The 14,884-nt window shown below is 36.2% G+C and overlaps 1 protein-coding gene across 6 annotated transcripts in view; it reads left to right on the top strand.

Moving 5' to 3' along the window:
* The window catches only part of Ir25a (Ionotropic receptor 25a), a 29,965-nt gene that overhangs the window by 3,890 nt on the left and 11,191 nt on the right, over nucleotides 1-14,884 (top strand). For 2 of the 6 annotated variants that reach the window (XR_012467345.1, XM_074182914.1), the window contains exons 1-8: nucleotides 3,160-5,347; nucleotides 5,429-5,578; nucleotides 7,500-7,802; nucleotides 7,875-8,073; nucleotides 8,127-8,336; nucleotides 8,507-8,627; nucleotides 11,183-11,413; nucleotides 13,089-13,471. Coding sequence is in view for 5 of the 6 variants with exons in the window: in XM_074182914.1 (XP_074039015.1) it covers nucleotide 5,347; nucleotides 5,429-5,578; nucleotides 7,500-7,802; nucleotides 7,875-8,073; nucleotides 8,127-8,336; nucleotides 8,507-8,627; nucleotides 11,183-11,413; nucleotides 13,089-13,471 (1,598 nt within the window). In the remaining variant the exon portion in view is untranslated. Of the gene's footprint in view, nucleotides 1-3,159; nucleotides 5,348-5,428; nucleotides 5,579-7,499; nucleotides 7,803-7,874; nucleotides 8,074-8,126; nucleotides 8,337-8,506; nucleotides 8,628-11,182; nucleotides 11,414-13,088; nucleotides 13,472-14,884 lie in introns of those variants that run through there. The other 4 variants (XM_074182915.1, XM_074182918.1, XM_074182916.1 and 1 more) reach the window with 4 other exon arrangements.

Below are 14,884 nucleotides of genomic sequence, written 5' to 3'. Positions count from 1 at the left end.
TTCTTCTTGTGAAGGGTTATCTGACCAGGCTGATATTGCAGTTGCAGATATGCTTAATTACTGCGCCAGAAACGGCCTCGTACTAAATAGCAATAAATCTGATACCATTGTTTTCTCGTTTAGAGAAATGACTGCAGTATATTGGTTAGAGATAATACTAATAATCTATTGTGCAGAAAAAATCAGTCAAATTCTTAGGGTTGAATATTGACTCCCAATTATCCTGGAATGATCATATTAACTCTATTTCTATTAAATTATCCAAGTATTGTTTCGTTATTTGAAATCTCAGAAATTCTGTTCCCATTAATATTTTATTAAGCTACTACTATGCCTATGTTCACTCAAGTCTATATTATTGCTTAGTCTGCTACGGTAACTGCAGCAGATTGAATGATCTGTTGATTGCTCAAAAAACGATAGTAAGAACCATGTGTTTTAAAAATTTGGTGATTCTTGTAAGCAGTTATTCAGTGAATTACAAATTTCAACTGTGATATCCATGTATATTAAAATTGTGTCACTTACATTAAGAATCATTACCATGAGTTTCCCGCATAGCTGCTGGTTATACTCTTAGGCAAAATTATAATCTGATAGTTCCTGTACACAAATTAACATCAAACGGATCTCATATTATGTATATAAAAATATTTAATAAACTTCTAACATTTAATATGAAAATTTCAAATCCCATGAATTTCAAAAATAGCGGTAAAAGTATTCTCTACAAAAATGTCTTTTATTCACTTGATGAACATTTTTAAACTGCTCTGGCTGCTTGACATCACTATTGTTTGCTTGTTTACTATTCAACTGTTTATACTATTTCCAAAAACTACACCTCACGATTTTTAAATTGTTTTATACAGTGCGGTCCATATGTATGGAATAAATTCATTTTTACCGTTATGTATATGTATGTATTTTTCCTATGTAAAAAAAACCTGAAACAGGTCGATTTTTACTCTTAAATTGACAATTTATAGTATGAAAATATTATCCCCCTCCAGCACCCCTTCTGAATTATAAGCACTCCCTTGAAAATTTTAAATAGCAAAGGGGGTCGTGTGGCACGTTATTGGAAAGGGATGTTAGTCCTCTGTTCAGCAATATAAAGTTTTTTAAGTTTGGTGCAATCATAACTGAGAAAATTGATTTTTAGGATGTAAAATTTTGATAATGTCTCTAGGTATCACACAACTTTACGTAGAGTGAAGATAATAATGCCACATAATATTTAGAATGTATTTTTCAATGTACTTTTAAATTAAATGCTCAAAATGACCACCATTAACTTCTTGACAATAACCGATGCGATTTTGGAATTCTCTTACAACATTTTGTATGACCTCGGGGGTTATTTTGTTAATTTCTTCCGTTATCCTAACTTTTAAATGAGCAATATTGTTTGGTCTATTAAAATATACTTTAGATGTAGATGATTTACTTACATCATTGTCGGCGGCAAGTTCTCGAGTTGTCTTATGCGGATTTTCCTCAATCTCTAGAAGTACATCTAACTTTTTTTCATCAGTAAATTGAACATTTCTACCTGGTTTTCCAATATTTTTTACATGTCCAGTTTCATGAAACTTTTTTTCAATTTTGCTATTTGTAGACTGCGACACGTGTTGACCAGGGTATTTATTATCAAGAATTTCACAAACCTCCTTTTGAGTTCTTGTTTTATTACCACAACCAATCATAATCAAAATGTCTATTCTTTGAGTCTCGGACAAATGAGTCATAATTAAATTTAATACGCCCACAAATATTATACTGACGTCTTTCAATACCTAAATGACAGCAGCCTACTAGATTCCTATCAATTGTTTATTTGGCTTTTTGTCTAATATTTTAGTAACTTCAAAGATTTTTTCCAGGGTTCACGGTTAGTAAGGAACGTGTTACAGGGATGGTCTGTTTAATAGATCAGGTTATTGTCAAGAAGTGAATAATGGTGGTCACTTTAAACATTTAATTTAATTGTAAAAATTAATTTTCTCAGGTATGATTGCACCAAACTTAAAAAACTTTATATTGCTGAACAGAGGACTAAAATCCCTTTCCAACAACGTGCCACACGACCCCCTTTTACTATTTAAAATTTTCGAGGGGGTGCTTATAATTCAGAAGGGGTGCTGGAGGGGGATAATATTTTCATACTGTAAATTGTCAATTTAAGATTAAAAATCGACCTGTTTCAGGTTTTTTTCACATAGTACATAATAACGCCAAAAATGAATGTATTCCATACATATGGACCGCACTGTATAAATATCTCCTACATCTACTATTGATTCAATTTTGTAATGTATATTCCATATTTTATCAAGTCCAATCTTTACTGTGTATGTGACGATTTCCATGCTTGTAAAAGAGTCTCAGGAAAAATAAAGTATTGTATTGTATATCCTATTCAAAAGATATCTTTCGTAGCATGACCCTTTCAGCTCAGGGATATCCCGGGCCCCAAATGGACATAAAACAGAATAACCTGTGCTAATAACTGGGACACATTCGTTCATTGAATATAAATTACTTATTTTTTTTTTCTTAAAAATTCACTCGACTTCTATATGAATATATCTCCGTTAGTTCCTTGAAATATCCAACGAACAACATATCTATATGTCCCTTGTGAAACCGTTCTCATTATGTGCTAGCAAGGAATTCGATTAACTGATAAACAATTTATATGTGTGGTCTTCATATATGTTTACATCAAACTTACCCTGGCAACACGAGGAAGTATCTATTATATAGGTGTGGATACTTTCTTTCATAAGTGATGATCTAGAAAAACGTATTGATTATTCAGTTTCAAGTGAGCAGAATGTGCACAAAAAAAAGTTTATTAATTTTTCAGTTTCTCTTATTTGGATATTGCGAAGGACAAACAATTCAGAATATTAATGTGTGTAAGTAAATTTAGACTCAGGCGAATGAATTGAACTCATTTTCTATCAGTGTAGTTATCAAACATTCAGAATACTTTTTTGTTTTAAAAATTTTGAGTTTTCACCAAAGTTCTCCACTGAATATTCATAATATATCTATGTGGACTGCTGTGAATGTGAATGTTCAAATTTCGCGGGCTACGTACAGTCGATTAGCAATTTTTTTAGGTTGGTGCACTGAACATATGTTCATATGCTCAGCTGTTTAGCATGTTTAGTTTGTTGGTGAAAGGCATTAAAGTGTTTTGCTTGTTCTGCGTTTTTCTGATATCGAAAAAAATTGATGAAAAATTTGTATCAAATTTTGTATTAATAAATGAATTGAGTGCTCAAAAACACTTGAAATGTTGACAGTGGCATACTGTGTATGTTCTTTGAGTCAGATAAATGTTCACAAGTGGTAGAAGCTTTTCACAGAAGGTCGAGAAGATGTAAATGACGACGCTCGTCTTGAACGCCCCAGCACATCAACAACCGACGAAAATGTTGAGAAAGTGAAGAAAATTGTTATGGAGAATCGTTGAATCACTATTGAAGAAGTTGCTGTATTGTTCAAAAACAATTAATGGCTTTTGCATCACAGTAATGCACCTGCTATATGTAAGCTGCCTGTTTGTAATTTTTTGGGCAAAAACAACCCAGTTATCATGCTTCAGCCACGGTATTCACCAGATTTGCCCCTGTCATTTTTTTTCTGTTCCCAAGATTGGGGAGACCCATGAAAGAACGGCGTTTTGCGACGATTGAGGAGATGAAAACTGAATCGCTGAGAGAGATCAAGGACACACTAAAAAGTGCATATCAGAACTGCTTCGAGAATTAGAAAAAATGATGGCACAAGTGTTTTATATGGGAGAGGGACTACTTTGAAGGAAACCAAATAGAAATTGATGAATCATTTGTGAGAAAAATGAAAATTCACCTTTTTTCTGAATATACAGCGTATACAGTGTGTAAAAGCCAAATGGAATAAATTCATTATTTCGGTTACGGTACATATTTTAACAAAATCCCGAAACACGCCAATCTAAAATTATAATTTAACAACCCCCGTCGAATGACACGTACAACCCCCAATTTTTTAAATGGGAAGTATAGGCTTTGTGATATATCGTTTCAAGTTTATTGCAACAATTAAGATAAAATAAATTTAAATTATGTGGTTACCGAAATTCGGTAAAATACACTCTAAACTTATTACAATTTACTCAAAATTTTATGTTGAGGTATTGATATTAAGAAAGTAAGCAAAAACCATAGCAATGTTCTTTTTAGATGGCATTCTTTAAAAAACTGTAAATTATTTCCATGGCAACGTTAGTCTAAAACGCCTTTTCAACTTGTTTTGTAAGTTACCCCTAGTTTATAAAAACGCAAGGTAACGAGGTAAGGTAAGGTAAGAAAGGTGAAGCATTGAGAAAACACACTTGCGTTCTAGATAAAAAGTAAGGTAAGGTAACGTCGGTAAGGCAAGGTAACAAGTTGGCTACTTCTGCGTTGCGTTCCTACCTCCGACCAATCAAAAAGCGCCATACTACGAATTTTGACGGATATATCCGAATGATGTAAAGGTAATGTCACCAGATAAACTTGAACGTCACATTGTGAAATTTGGGTATTGTTCTATTAATGATACAAAATATGCGTCTCCCATAATATTATAGAAATGACTATTATTTATTTCATATGAATGATTGCTGCTGTCAAGAAAATGAAAAGTCAATATTTGTTTATGCAATCCTGCCAACTCAAAAATTACCAAAACTTATAATCGCTACGGCATACTTTTTCGTGAACGTTAAAAAATGGATACCTTACCTTACTTCTCTGCATTACCTTACCTTACCTTGCATTATTATAAAGTAGGGGTTACAATATTAGTTGTCAGTGTTTCAATTTGAGTTTAAAGTTCTTTAACTTCAAGTCTGGCAAATTGTTAGATTTACGGAAATGCATAAAATAACAGTTTTACAAATGATTGGTTACGGAGATAAAACTCAAACACAACAAAAGTAGGTCGCCTATTTCATGAAAAATTTCCTAATTTACCGCCCATATCTCAAGGAACAATAAGCAAAACAGAGAGCGAGCTTGGTCATGTGAGGCAGATAAAAAAAGCAGCTGCAATGAGTAATAAACTCAAATTAGATGTGATGAAGCACAGAACAGGTGAAGTTGGTTGTTGGTGTATCAAAATGTTTGAATTATGTAGTATAACCACTATCACAATTTTTTTTACTAAAATGGCATATGTTGGTACACCCATGTATAGTTATGTCAAAAAAGTTAACAACTTTGATGGGTTGAAATGAGGAAAAAGATTAATGTAACATTTTCCCATGGATGTGAAGTTAACGTTAATTATTTTTAACTGTTTTCCAACAGTTCGTATCACTATTAATGGATTGGTTTCGACCTCGTTTGATCAATTAATTGAATCAAGGATGAGCTTTTTAATTTTTCAGTGTTTGTTAATGAAGAAGGAAATGAAGTAGCGGATAAAACTCTGGACGTCGTCATGACCTATCTGAAAAAGAACAATAAACTTGGACTGAGTGTTGATGTTAGAAGAGTTGTCGGAAATCGGACTGAATCAAATGCATTTCTAGAATCGCGTAAGTCTTAACCAGTTGGATTTCAGAAAATATTATTTGAAGAGCTCTTTTTCAGAAGCCTAGATGATAACAAAAGGTGATTTAAATATCACGAATAATTCCCAGATACTCAATTGCATTTGTTATTTTGAGTTCTATTCATTTATTCATTCATGTAATAGGCTAACCCACATTACAAAATTTTACATCATTGAAACTCAATGGAGCACGATCTGAATTGCATAACATCAATCTAGGAGTACCACAAGGATCTATACTGGGTCCATTGATTTTCCTTATGTTCATCAATGATTTGCCAGAAGATATGAATGCCGATTGCTTAGTATTATATGCCGATTATGTATCTCTTGCATTTCACAGTGAAAATGAATGTGAATTTGATGAGAAAGTTAATGAACTGGTGTGTCTCTAATCGATTAATACTTAATCACAACAAAACCATTCTTATGCAATACTCTATAAAAAACAATAGTATGATCCCGGAAATATGTATACGTAACGCAACATTGATTACATCAGAATTGACGAAGTTTTTAGACACTTTCTTAGACTCCAATCAGTTACAGTCAGTTACAATCAGTTACACCCTGTATACATCATGAAATCATTATTGGCAATTAAATTACAACTCCCTAACCTCCCGACAAGTGGTGATAATCACAACTATTATACAAGATACGGTACTCGCTTGCAGATACCACAACATAGAACAACCCTGTTCGAAAATACCCCTTCCTTCACAGGGGTTCAACTATACAATAAGCTGTCTGAGGATATTGCGAGTAAGAGGAATTACAAAATATTCAAAAACAAATTGAGAAAGCTTCTAATCAGTAAATGTTACTATAAAGTAGATGCATTTTTTATTGAGTGACTATGGTGTCTGAATGCATTTTAAATGTATTTTATACTCTCAGGTATATACCGGTGATAATTATCAGAATATTACTTTATAATTTTTACTACTATTCAAGATTTTATATATACATGTGCTGTGTTTTCTTTTTTTTTGACTGTTCCAATATCATTTGAATTGTGATCTGACTGGAGTGAAAATAATTATTATTATGTATGTACGGTTTCTCCCACCGGCCATGACTCAGTCCGGTAGGTACCTAGTCCAAAAACAACAACATGCTGATTCTGAGCAGTGTTTGAAGCTGTTCCACTTTAAAAAACCCGAATTTTGCATCGATATGTGATAATAGATGAAACATTGCTTCATCATTTCACACCAGAATCAAAACGATCGTCAACTTAGTGGACTGCACGTTGGTGAACCAACTCCAAAGCCTGCAAAGACGCAATAGTCGGCTGGCAAATTACCAACAATGGAGCGTTTCAATGAAGGAGTCGCAGAAAAACGGCCCCATTTAAAAAAAGTACATTTTCATTAAGACAATGCACTGTGTCACTGTGTCGATGAAAACGACGGCAAAATTGCATGAATTGGGCTTCGAATGGCTTCCGCATCCACCGTATTCTCCAGATCTGGCCCCAGCGACTTTTTCCCGTTCTCAGACCTCAAGAGAATGCTCGCTGGAAATAATTTTTTAATGTTACTCTACGAACTCTTCAGCCCCATTCTTAGTTCAGCTTTATTCTATTCCCTAGAGTGATCCTCCTTTTCATAGCAAATGTTATTAGATGATACCGCATCGAAAGTTTCTAATTTGTGTAAATTTATCAAATATTTTTTGTAAAACGTTTTCATATTTTATTTGCCAGTAATTCGTTTGTTAACTTCAAATCTCTTCGACAAAGAAGAGTCAATTGATTGGTAGACTTTTTATTTTTTCGAAAATCACTTAAATTTGTAAATTAACGGATTTTCTTCATTTTTTTTGGAGTAGCAAATATAACCCGAATTATCTTTCGTGTCAGTCACGAATGATTCTTATCACAAATATAATATTTGTAGTGTGTTCCACCTACAACGCAATGCTAGAGACCCAGACCTACCCTCACTTAGTCCTGGATACTACTATGACAGGGTTAGGATCTGAAACAGTGAAATCTTTCACCCAAGCTTTGGCCTTGCCGACGATTAGTGCTTCTTTCGGCCAAGAGGGGGATTTGAGGCAGTGGCGTAACATTGATGAAAATGAAAAGGACTACTTGATCCAAATTTGTCCGCCTGCAGACATAATTCCTGAGATTGTTAGAACACTTGTTCTCAATCAGAATATTACCAATGCAGCTATTTTGTTTGATAATTCTTTCGGTAAGTGATCAGCTTTTCAAGGATGATTCATTTCTCTGGAAATTGTTATTCACAATCATTCATATTTTGAAGTAATGGACCATAAATATAAGTCTCTACTGCAAAACGTACCTACACGGCATATTATCACACCCATTAAAGCAGGAAATCAAGTTGTTGAACAACTCACCCAGCTTCGTAAGTTAGATTTGGTCAACTTTTTCGTTTTGGCAAGTTTGAAAAACATCAAGCGAGTCCTCGATGCAGCTGATTCTGTTAATTTTTTCAACAGGTGAGAAGGATATTTATGTAGACTTGTCAATTACAATTGTCTCTCCTCTCCAGGAAATTTGCCTGGCATGTCATAACCCAAGAAGACGGGGAAATGAAATGTGTTTGTCGCAATGCAACAATAATATTCGTAAAACCCTCACCAAATGCTGCTCATCAAGATAGGTTGGGGACCCTGCAGAGAACGTATCAACTGAATACCAAGCCAATCATATCTTCTGCTTTTTATTTCGATCTTACTCTACGTTCCTTCATTGCCATCAAGTAAGAGTCATACATTTCATTATGGTTTGGTGTCAGGGCATTTTTCATACCTAAAGGCATCCTTCAGAATAGATTTGACCTGTTCTTGTTTCTTGGTAGTGTTAGATTTGATTCTATGAAATATTATTGGCTGAGGTAGACTTTCTGATAAAGTTGATTTACATTTCTAGGGAAATGATATCTGATGGTATTTGGAAAAACAGCGTCACAAATTATATAACATGTGATGACTACAATGGAGACAATAGTCCAAACAGGGAAGGTCTGAATTTGAAAAAATATTTCAGTAAGGTAAAGTAAATATTCTCCCATATATTATTTAATAAGACTTTCATGAATTCCACTGCAGTTCAATTTTTTATTTGGTGAAGAACTTCACTTGGTATGACGGTGACCATTATAGCTTTGGGAAAAATGAACAGCTATAGGAAGTCCATAATTGAAACTGTACCGATTTGGAAGTTGAGAAGTGAATTTCTTATCAGAAATTAAATAAAACTATTACTTTCAATGTGTAATAATTTTACTTTCGTTATAGTTTTTTTGATTCAACAATAATAATTGTAAATTGACAGTTACTGGGATTAAATTAAAAAAGTGCATAGATAGCATCGATTGAAAACTATTGGGTCTTTCATTAAGCACTTGCCATCTTTGAATTTAAATAAAGCAATGTGAGTGTGGAATAAAACACAGTTTAATTGTACTTCACGGCACATCCGAAATGTCCAATTTCTATGACTCTGGCATGGGTTACGTTGGCTTTGAAGAACGCTGTGTTTTGTGCTTTATTCCCATACACCACGAGACTTGGGAAAATTCCGCAAACAAAGTCTAACGGGGTCAAATCTCGCGATCTTGGCGACCAGTTCAGCTCCACGTTAGATGACCATGCCCTCAAATCGCTTGTGCTGAGTATTCAATGTGGCATGAGATGAGCTCTGTGGCATGTAGCACCGTCCTGTTGAAACCACATTTCATTGGTGTCCAGATCATCCAATTGAGGCCAAAATAAAATGGTAATCATCGACCTAAAGGGGTCGTTGTTGATAGTGATGGCATGGTCAACGTCGTTCTCAAAGAAATATGGATGCATTGGATATTCTTGGATCTCAATTTTGTTTGTTCACGTGCCCATTCATCGAGAAATGGGCATCATCACTGAAGATGATTTTCCGATGAAAATTAGGGTCAGTTGCCAACTGCTCAATTCAGTTGTAGTCTGCGAAAGACCGAGTTCTTGTGAGCGATGCGAAATCGACTATCTCAGTTTCTACTGCACGCTATACAGACAGCGGAGATGTTTTCGGCCAGATCTTGCGTTTCGTCAACGTAATGGTGTTGGTCGTTCGTTCACTGAACCAGTGGTTTCAAATTTATCCGCCACATTGCGAATAGTCCTCTCAGTAGGACGAAATAAATGACAATTTAACAGTAGCCTAACAATTTGATTTGTAGCTTCAACAAGATCGTCATTATCAATTGTCAAAGTTCGGAAGTGCCTTTTGGAACACCCTTTATAAATAAAAGGTGAATTGGAACCTCATGCGCAGAATAGATCCAAAATAAGCAAGTTGGCTTCTTCAGGCGTCTTTTGTCTATTGGCCCCTCCTGTGTACAGCTCCTTCCATTCGGTTAACCAAAAAGTATACAGTGTATCTGTACCTGTAGAGTAGGGAGGGTGAGTGTAGATCCACAGCATTTAGGCCACATGTGACCCATTGTACATCCTCCCGAGGAGTTGTCCTCCTAGCTAATCGTCCATCCTGTTCTTTCCAGGAAGGTGGATGGGTCACTAAGATACATCTCCTTTATATTGGTAGGTGTAGGCCAAAACTCGCCAAACACACACTCTCTTTGGCAACCTTGAGGTGTCTCACGGTGGCCTCCGCGAAGGTTTTGGAATGTGCAGCGACATTACTGTCGTTGCGCGGCTTCTTCAACCTTCTTGGGGTTACCTCCGTGGAGGGGCACCAGTGAGGGAGCTTTCCTGCAGGGGCAGCCGGTTCCTTGCATTTTTCAAGGCGGAGCTCTTGGCGCCCGCCGCAGGAAGTGCCCTTGCTGTTGGAGGTGGAGTGGGGGAGGAGGAGGGTGTACTTATAGTTGCTGTCACTCCTGCCTTCTTCGCTTTCTTTCTCGTTTTGGCCTCGGCGCCGTAAATGCGCTTACGCCTTGACCTTTGTAATACATCACGCGGTGATCTGCTATGTCCAGCCTCATTCCAAGCGGTAGATTAGGTGGACATTTCTGTTCATCCACCTCCTTAGATTGACTTCTGTCAAGCCTCGGGATTGATTTTTGTTTTTGTTGTTTCTGTTTTTGTGTTTGTTTCATTCATGTGTGTTCCCACGAGTAGCTAGGGAAGAGTTGGTCATATCTGGCAAAGCGCCGCACTACCAGAGGTAGGCTGATTACAATGAGGTTTCGCCCAGTTCCCCGAGGGGATCGTTCGTAACCGCATATCACCCTGCGGCCATTCAGCTGTCGGCACGATTCCTTATACCTTAGCTTGGGTAGGCTGGTCCACGGTGGCATGTTTGACAAAGGCTTTTGGGGAGTTTTAGTTCCCCTCAACCTACTTATTTCTGCCACTGACCAGGAGTCCGGCGACTCCGTCCGTAAGGGCACATTGGCTTCCCAGACAGGGCATCCAGTCCCCTGACCGCTCCCCTATCCGCCACCTGGAGACGCGGCCGATACGGAGCCCAACCCACGGGAAGTATACAGTGTGTCAGGGGAACTACTACATCGTATTGAGTTTTATTCAACTAATACTTGAAGTTGTTAATGTCTTGAAACTCGTTTTTAATTATTTTAATAATAATTTCATGAAAAACTCGTTACAGGAAATTTCAGAACCACCAACCTACGGGCCGATAACTTTAGTTTCAAATGGCTTGAGTTACATGGAGTTTCAGATGCAATTAACTTCGGTGGGAGTACGAGAAGGAGCTTCAGATAAATCTACCGTTCTAGGAACTTGGTCAGCTGGTTTCGACAACAATTTGACTATCGCGGATCCACAAGTGATGGTGAATCTTACAGCTGATGTTGTGTATCGGATTGTTACAGTTGAGGTGAGGTTAATGATCGGCTACGGTTGATTATTTGTAGGACTCTAACTGGGCTACTTATGTATCATCGGGTTATTTTTTTTTCTATGGTTTATGTTTGACTGTCAAAAGACATATGAATAAGTAATTGAATATAAATGAAAATTTTTTCGTCAAAAATAACCAGCTTTTAGTGTTGAGTATAACGAGGTTAGCCTTGGTAATCAAATTTCTCCATTGCTGTATTCATTTCCTTAGTAAAATTGACATATCAAATAGCGAGAGATCCCAAATTTATTAAAGGGGAAATGCTTCTGACATCAAGAATATCAAGAGATTGAGGTTATAGTCTTTTCGTCTTTTCCTTATAATATTTGTATAGATATACATATTTGTATATATTATAATATTTGTATACTTACATAAATACTACTTGGGGTGAAAAGTCTCGGGCATAACACATAGATGGCGCTGGTCTTATTGCATTCACCGCTTTTTCAGTTAGCACTAACGTTCGAAAGAAATATGTTGAAATTTCATGATATTCTACTCATAAGTTTGCGAGTTGTTGTGCTAAGACTGACACCACTTTTGTTATTTTAAAAACAATGGATTAAAAACAATTTCGTGTTTTAATTTTACACTGCTTCTTGATGGGAAAAAATACCGTTCAAGCAAAGCAATGGCTTGAAAAGTGTTATAAGCACTCCGCTTCATCAGAAACAACGATTAAAAGTTGATTTGCTGAACGCAGAACGCAGTGGTCGTCCAAATGAGGTAGTAACACTGGAAAACATAAAAAAATCCACAAAATCATTTTGAATGTTCAAAAAGTAAAGTTGCGAAAGTTAGCTAACATTGTAAAAATATCAAAAGAACGTGTTGGCTTTATATTGCATGAGCATTTGACTATGAAAAAGCTCTGTTCAAAGTGGGTGCCTGCGCGAGCTCACTGTTGACCAAAAACAAGAATGTCATGATGATTCTGAGCAGTGTTTGGTCATGCTTATACATAATAAACCGTAATTTTGGCATCTATATGTGACAACGGATGAAACATGGATCCGTCACTTCACTCCGGAATCAAAACTATCGTCATCTGAGAGGAAAGCAATTGGTGAACCTCGACCAAAGCGTCCGGAAGCACAAAAATCGGCTGGAAAGGTTATGACCTTGGTATTTTGGGATGTGCGTGGTGTAATAATCATCGATTATCTCGAGAAGGGAAATACCATTAACAGTGAATATTATATAGCGTTACTGAAGCGTTTGGATGCCGAAATTGCAAAGAAACGACCGCATGTGGCAAATAAAAGAATTTTGTTTCATCAAAACATTGCACCGTGATACAAGTTAATCAAAACAATGGCCAAACATATGTATTGAACTTTGAATTGCTCTCAAATCCACCGTATTTACCAGATTTGGCTCCCAGCGACTATTGGCTGTTCGCAGACCTCAAAGAAATGCTCGCCGGTAAGAAATTTCGCTCAAATAGGCCTCAGTTTCGCTGAAACTGAGGCCTATTTTGAGGCAGAAGATAAATCGTCCTAAAGAAGTGGTATTCAATGTTAGAGAGATTACGTTGATGAATAAAGCCAATTTTGAACAAAAAAAGTTTTTCTCTTTCTCTTTCAGCCTATGTGTTATGATATACTTTCTCATTTCAGAACACACTAAAATATTCTAACTGTTTCAGCAAAAACCATTTATATTTAGAGACGAGTCATCCCCGAAAGGATTCAGTGGCTACTGCATAGACCTTATCGAAAAAATAGCAGATATCCTCCAATTCGATTATGAAATCACAGCTGTTGATCATTTTGGAACGATGGATGAAAGTGGAAAATGGAGTGGTGTAGTGAAGGAGCTTATGGAAAAGAGAGCTGACGTCGGTTTGGGTTCCATGTCAGTGATGGCGGAAAGGGAAAACGTTATAGATTTCACTGTACCTTACTATGATCTTGTAGGAATAACCATACTAATGAAACTTCCTGAGACTCCCACTAGTTTGTTCAAATTCTTGACAGTTTTGGAAACCGACGTGTGGTTATGTATATTGGCAGCGTATTTCTTTACAAGGTAGGTTTATTTGTTATGGAATATTTAACACTGCTATAAACCCTAAAATGTTTTTAATAAATGTAATTGATAAGTCGCGCCTCAAAGAAGTCAAATCACCACGTCAGAGGCGGTACATTAGCGGAGATCAGCGGTATTAGAGTAGGTATCACTTTATCTGAATTATTATGCTGCTGCCCCTGTCGAAAATGACAATTGGTGACTTTTGTGGTAACTTATATTGAAGAAAAGGCCGTTGAACATACATAAAGCATTATTTTGTATCTGTTGTCGTGTTGTCTCAATTAATACCCACATTAATTCATTCATCAATACTGATTGATGTTTATTTATATCATTAACAATAACGTTATTGATCTTGCAGGTACTCTCAATTACAGTAGGATAAATAATTACTGCTCATGATAGTTAAAGGGCGTTTTTATAGAGGTACAGAACTTTAAGTTGGCAACACTTTTTCAACTGGCGGCCATTTTGTCAGCTGTCAAGTGATTTTATGCTTAGTTTGGTTTGGTGTTTACTTCTATACGGTGGTTTGGCATTTTAACATATATAGACATACGCCTGAACAACACTTCCAAATTGTGTAAATTTATTTTGAAAATCATGGTTCCGTTCGAAATACCTACCTACGTATCGCGCACTGTATCCACTCACTTTTGTTTAAATGGATACGTCAATAAACAAAATTGCCGTATTTAGAGTTGTGACAATCCTCAAGTGTATGTTAAGTCACCGTTACATCCAGAAAAACTGACTGGTGTGCTTTATGGGCTGGTGGAATCATTGGTCTATACTTATTTGAAAACGATGCTGATCAGAACGTTACAGTCAAAGATAACCGCTATAGAACCACGATTACTAATTTTTTTGTTCCTCAAATGAAAACCATGATGTGCAGGAGCTCTGGTTCCAACTAGACGGCGCGTTATGGACCTGTGAATTGACCTCCAAGATCGTGCGATTTAACGCCGCTAGACTATTTTCTGTAAGGATATGTGAAGTTGCTAGTTACGACGATAGGCCCGAAACGATTGACCACTTGGAAGATAACATTCGATAACATTCGATTGTCCACAAATGTTGTAAAGTCATCGAAAATTGGACCTTCAGTTTAGACTACGTCCGAGCCAGCCATGGCGGTCATATGCCAGAAGTCGCATTTAAATTATAATGCCAGAAGATTATCTTTCGAATAAAGTAAATTTCATGTCAATTTAAAAATTCATCTTTGTTTTATTCCATTTCAAAGTTCCGTACCTCTTTAAAAAAACACTATAAAATATTTCATTGTCAATGGGGAATGTTCCTCCTGACGAAAATCAAGTAGTTTTCATAAAAGAGCTCTAAAACAACGCATTTTAAACTCATCATTTCAATCTTTTTCTTTAAAAAATTATTTAAATACTTAAA

This window comes from Leptinotarsa decemlineata, unplaced genomic scaffold (genome assembly GCF_025532065.1).
Source record: "Leptinotarsa decemlineata unplaced genomic scaffold, Ldec_3_MD MMD2_tig00026330_RagTag_RagTag, whole genome shotgun sequence".
NCBI lineage: Eukaryota > Metazoa > Arthropoda > Insecta > Coleoptera > Chrysomelidae > Leptinotarsa > Leptinotarsa decemlineata.
This window is presented reverse-complemented; position numbering and strand designations above follow the sequence as displayed.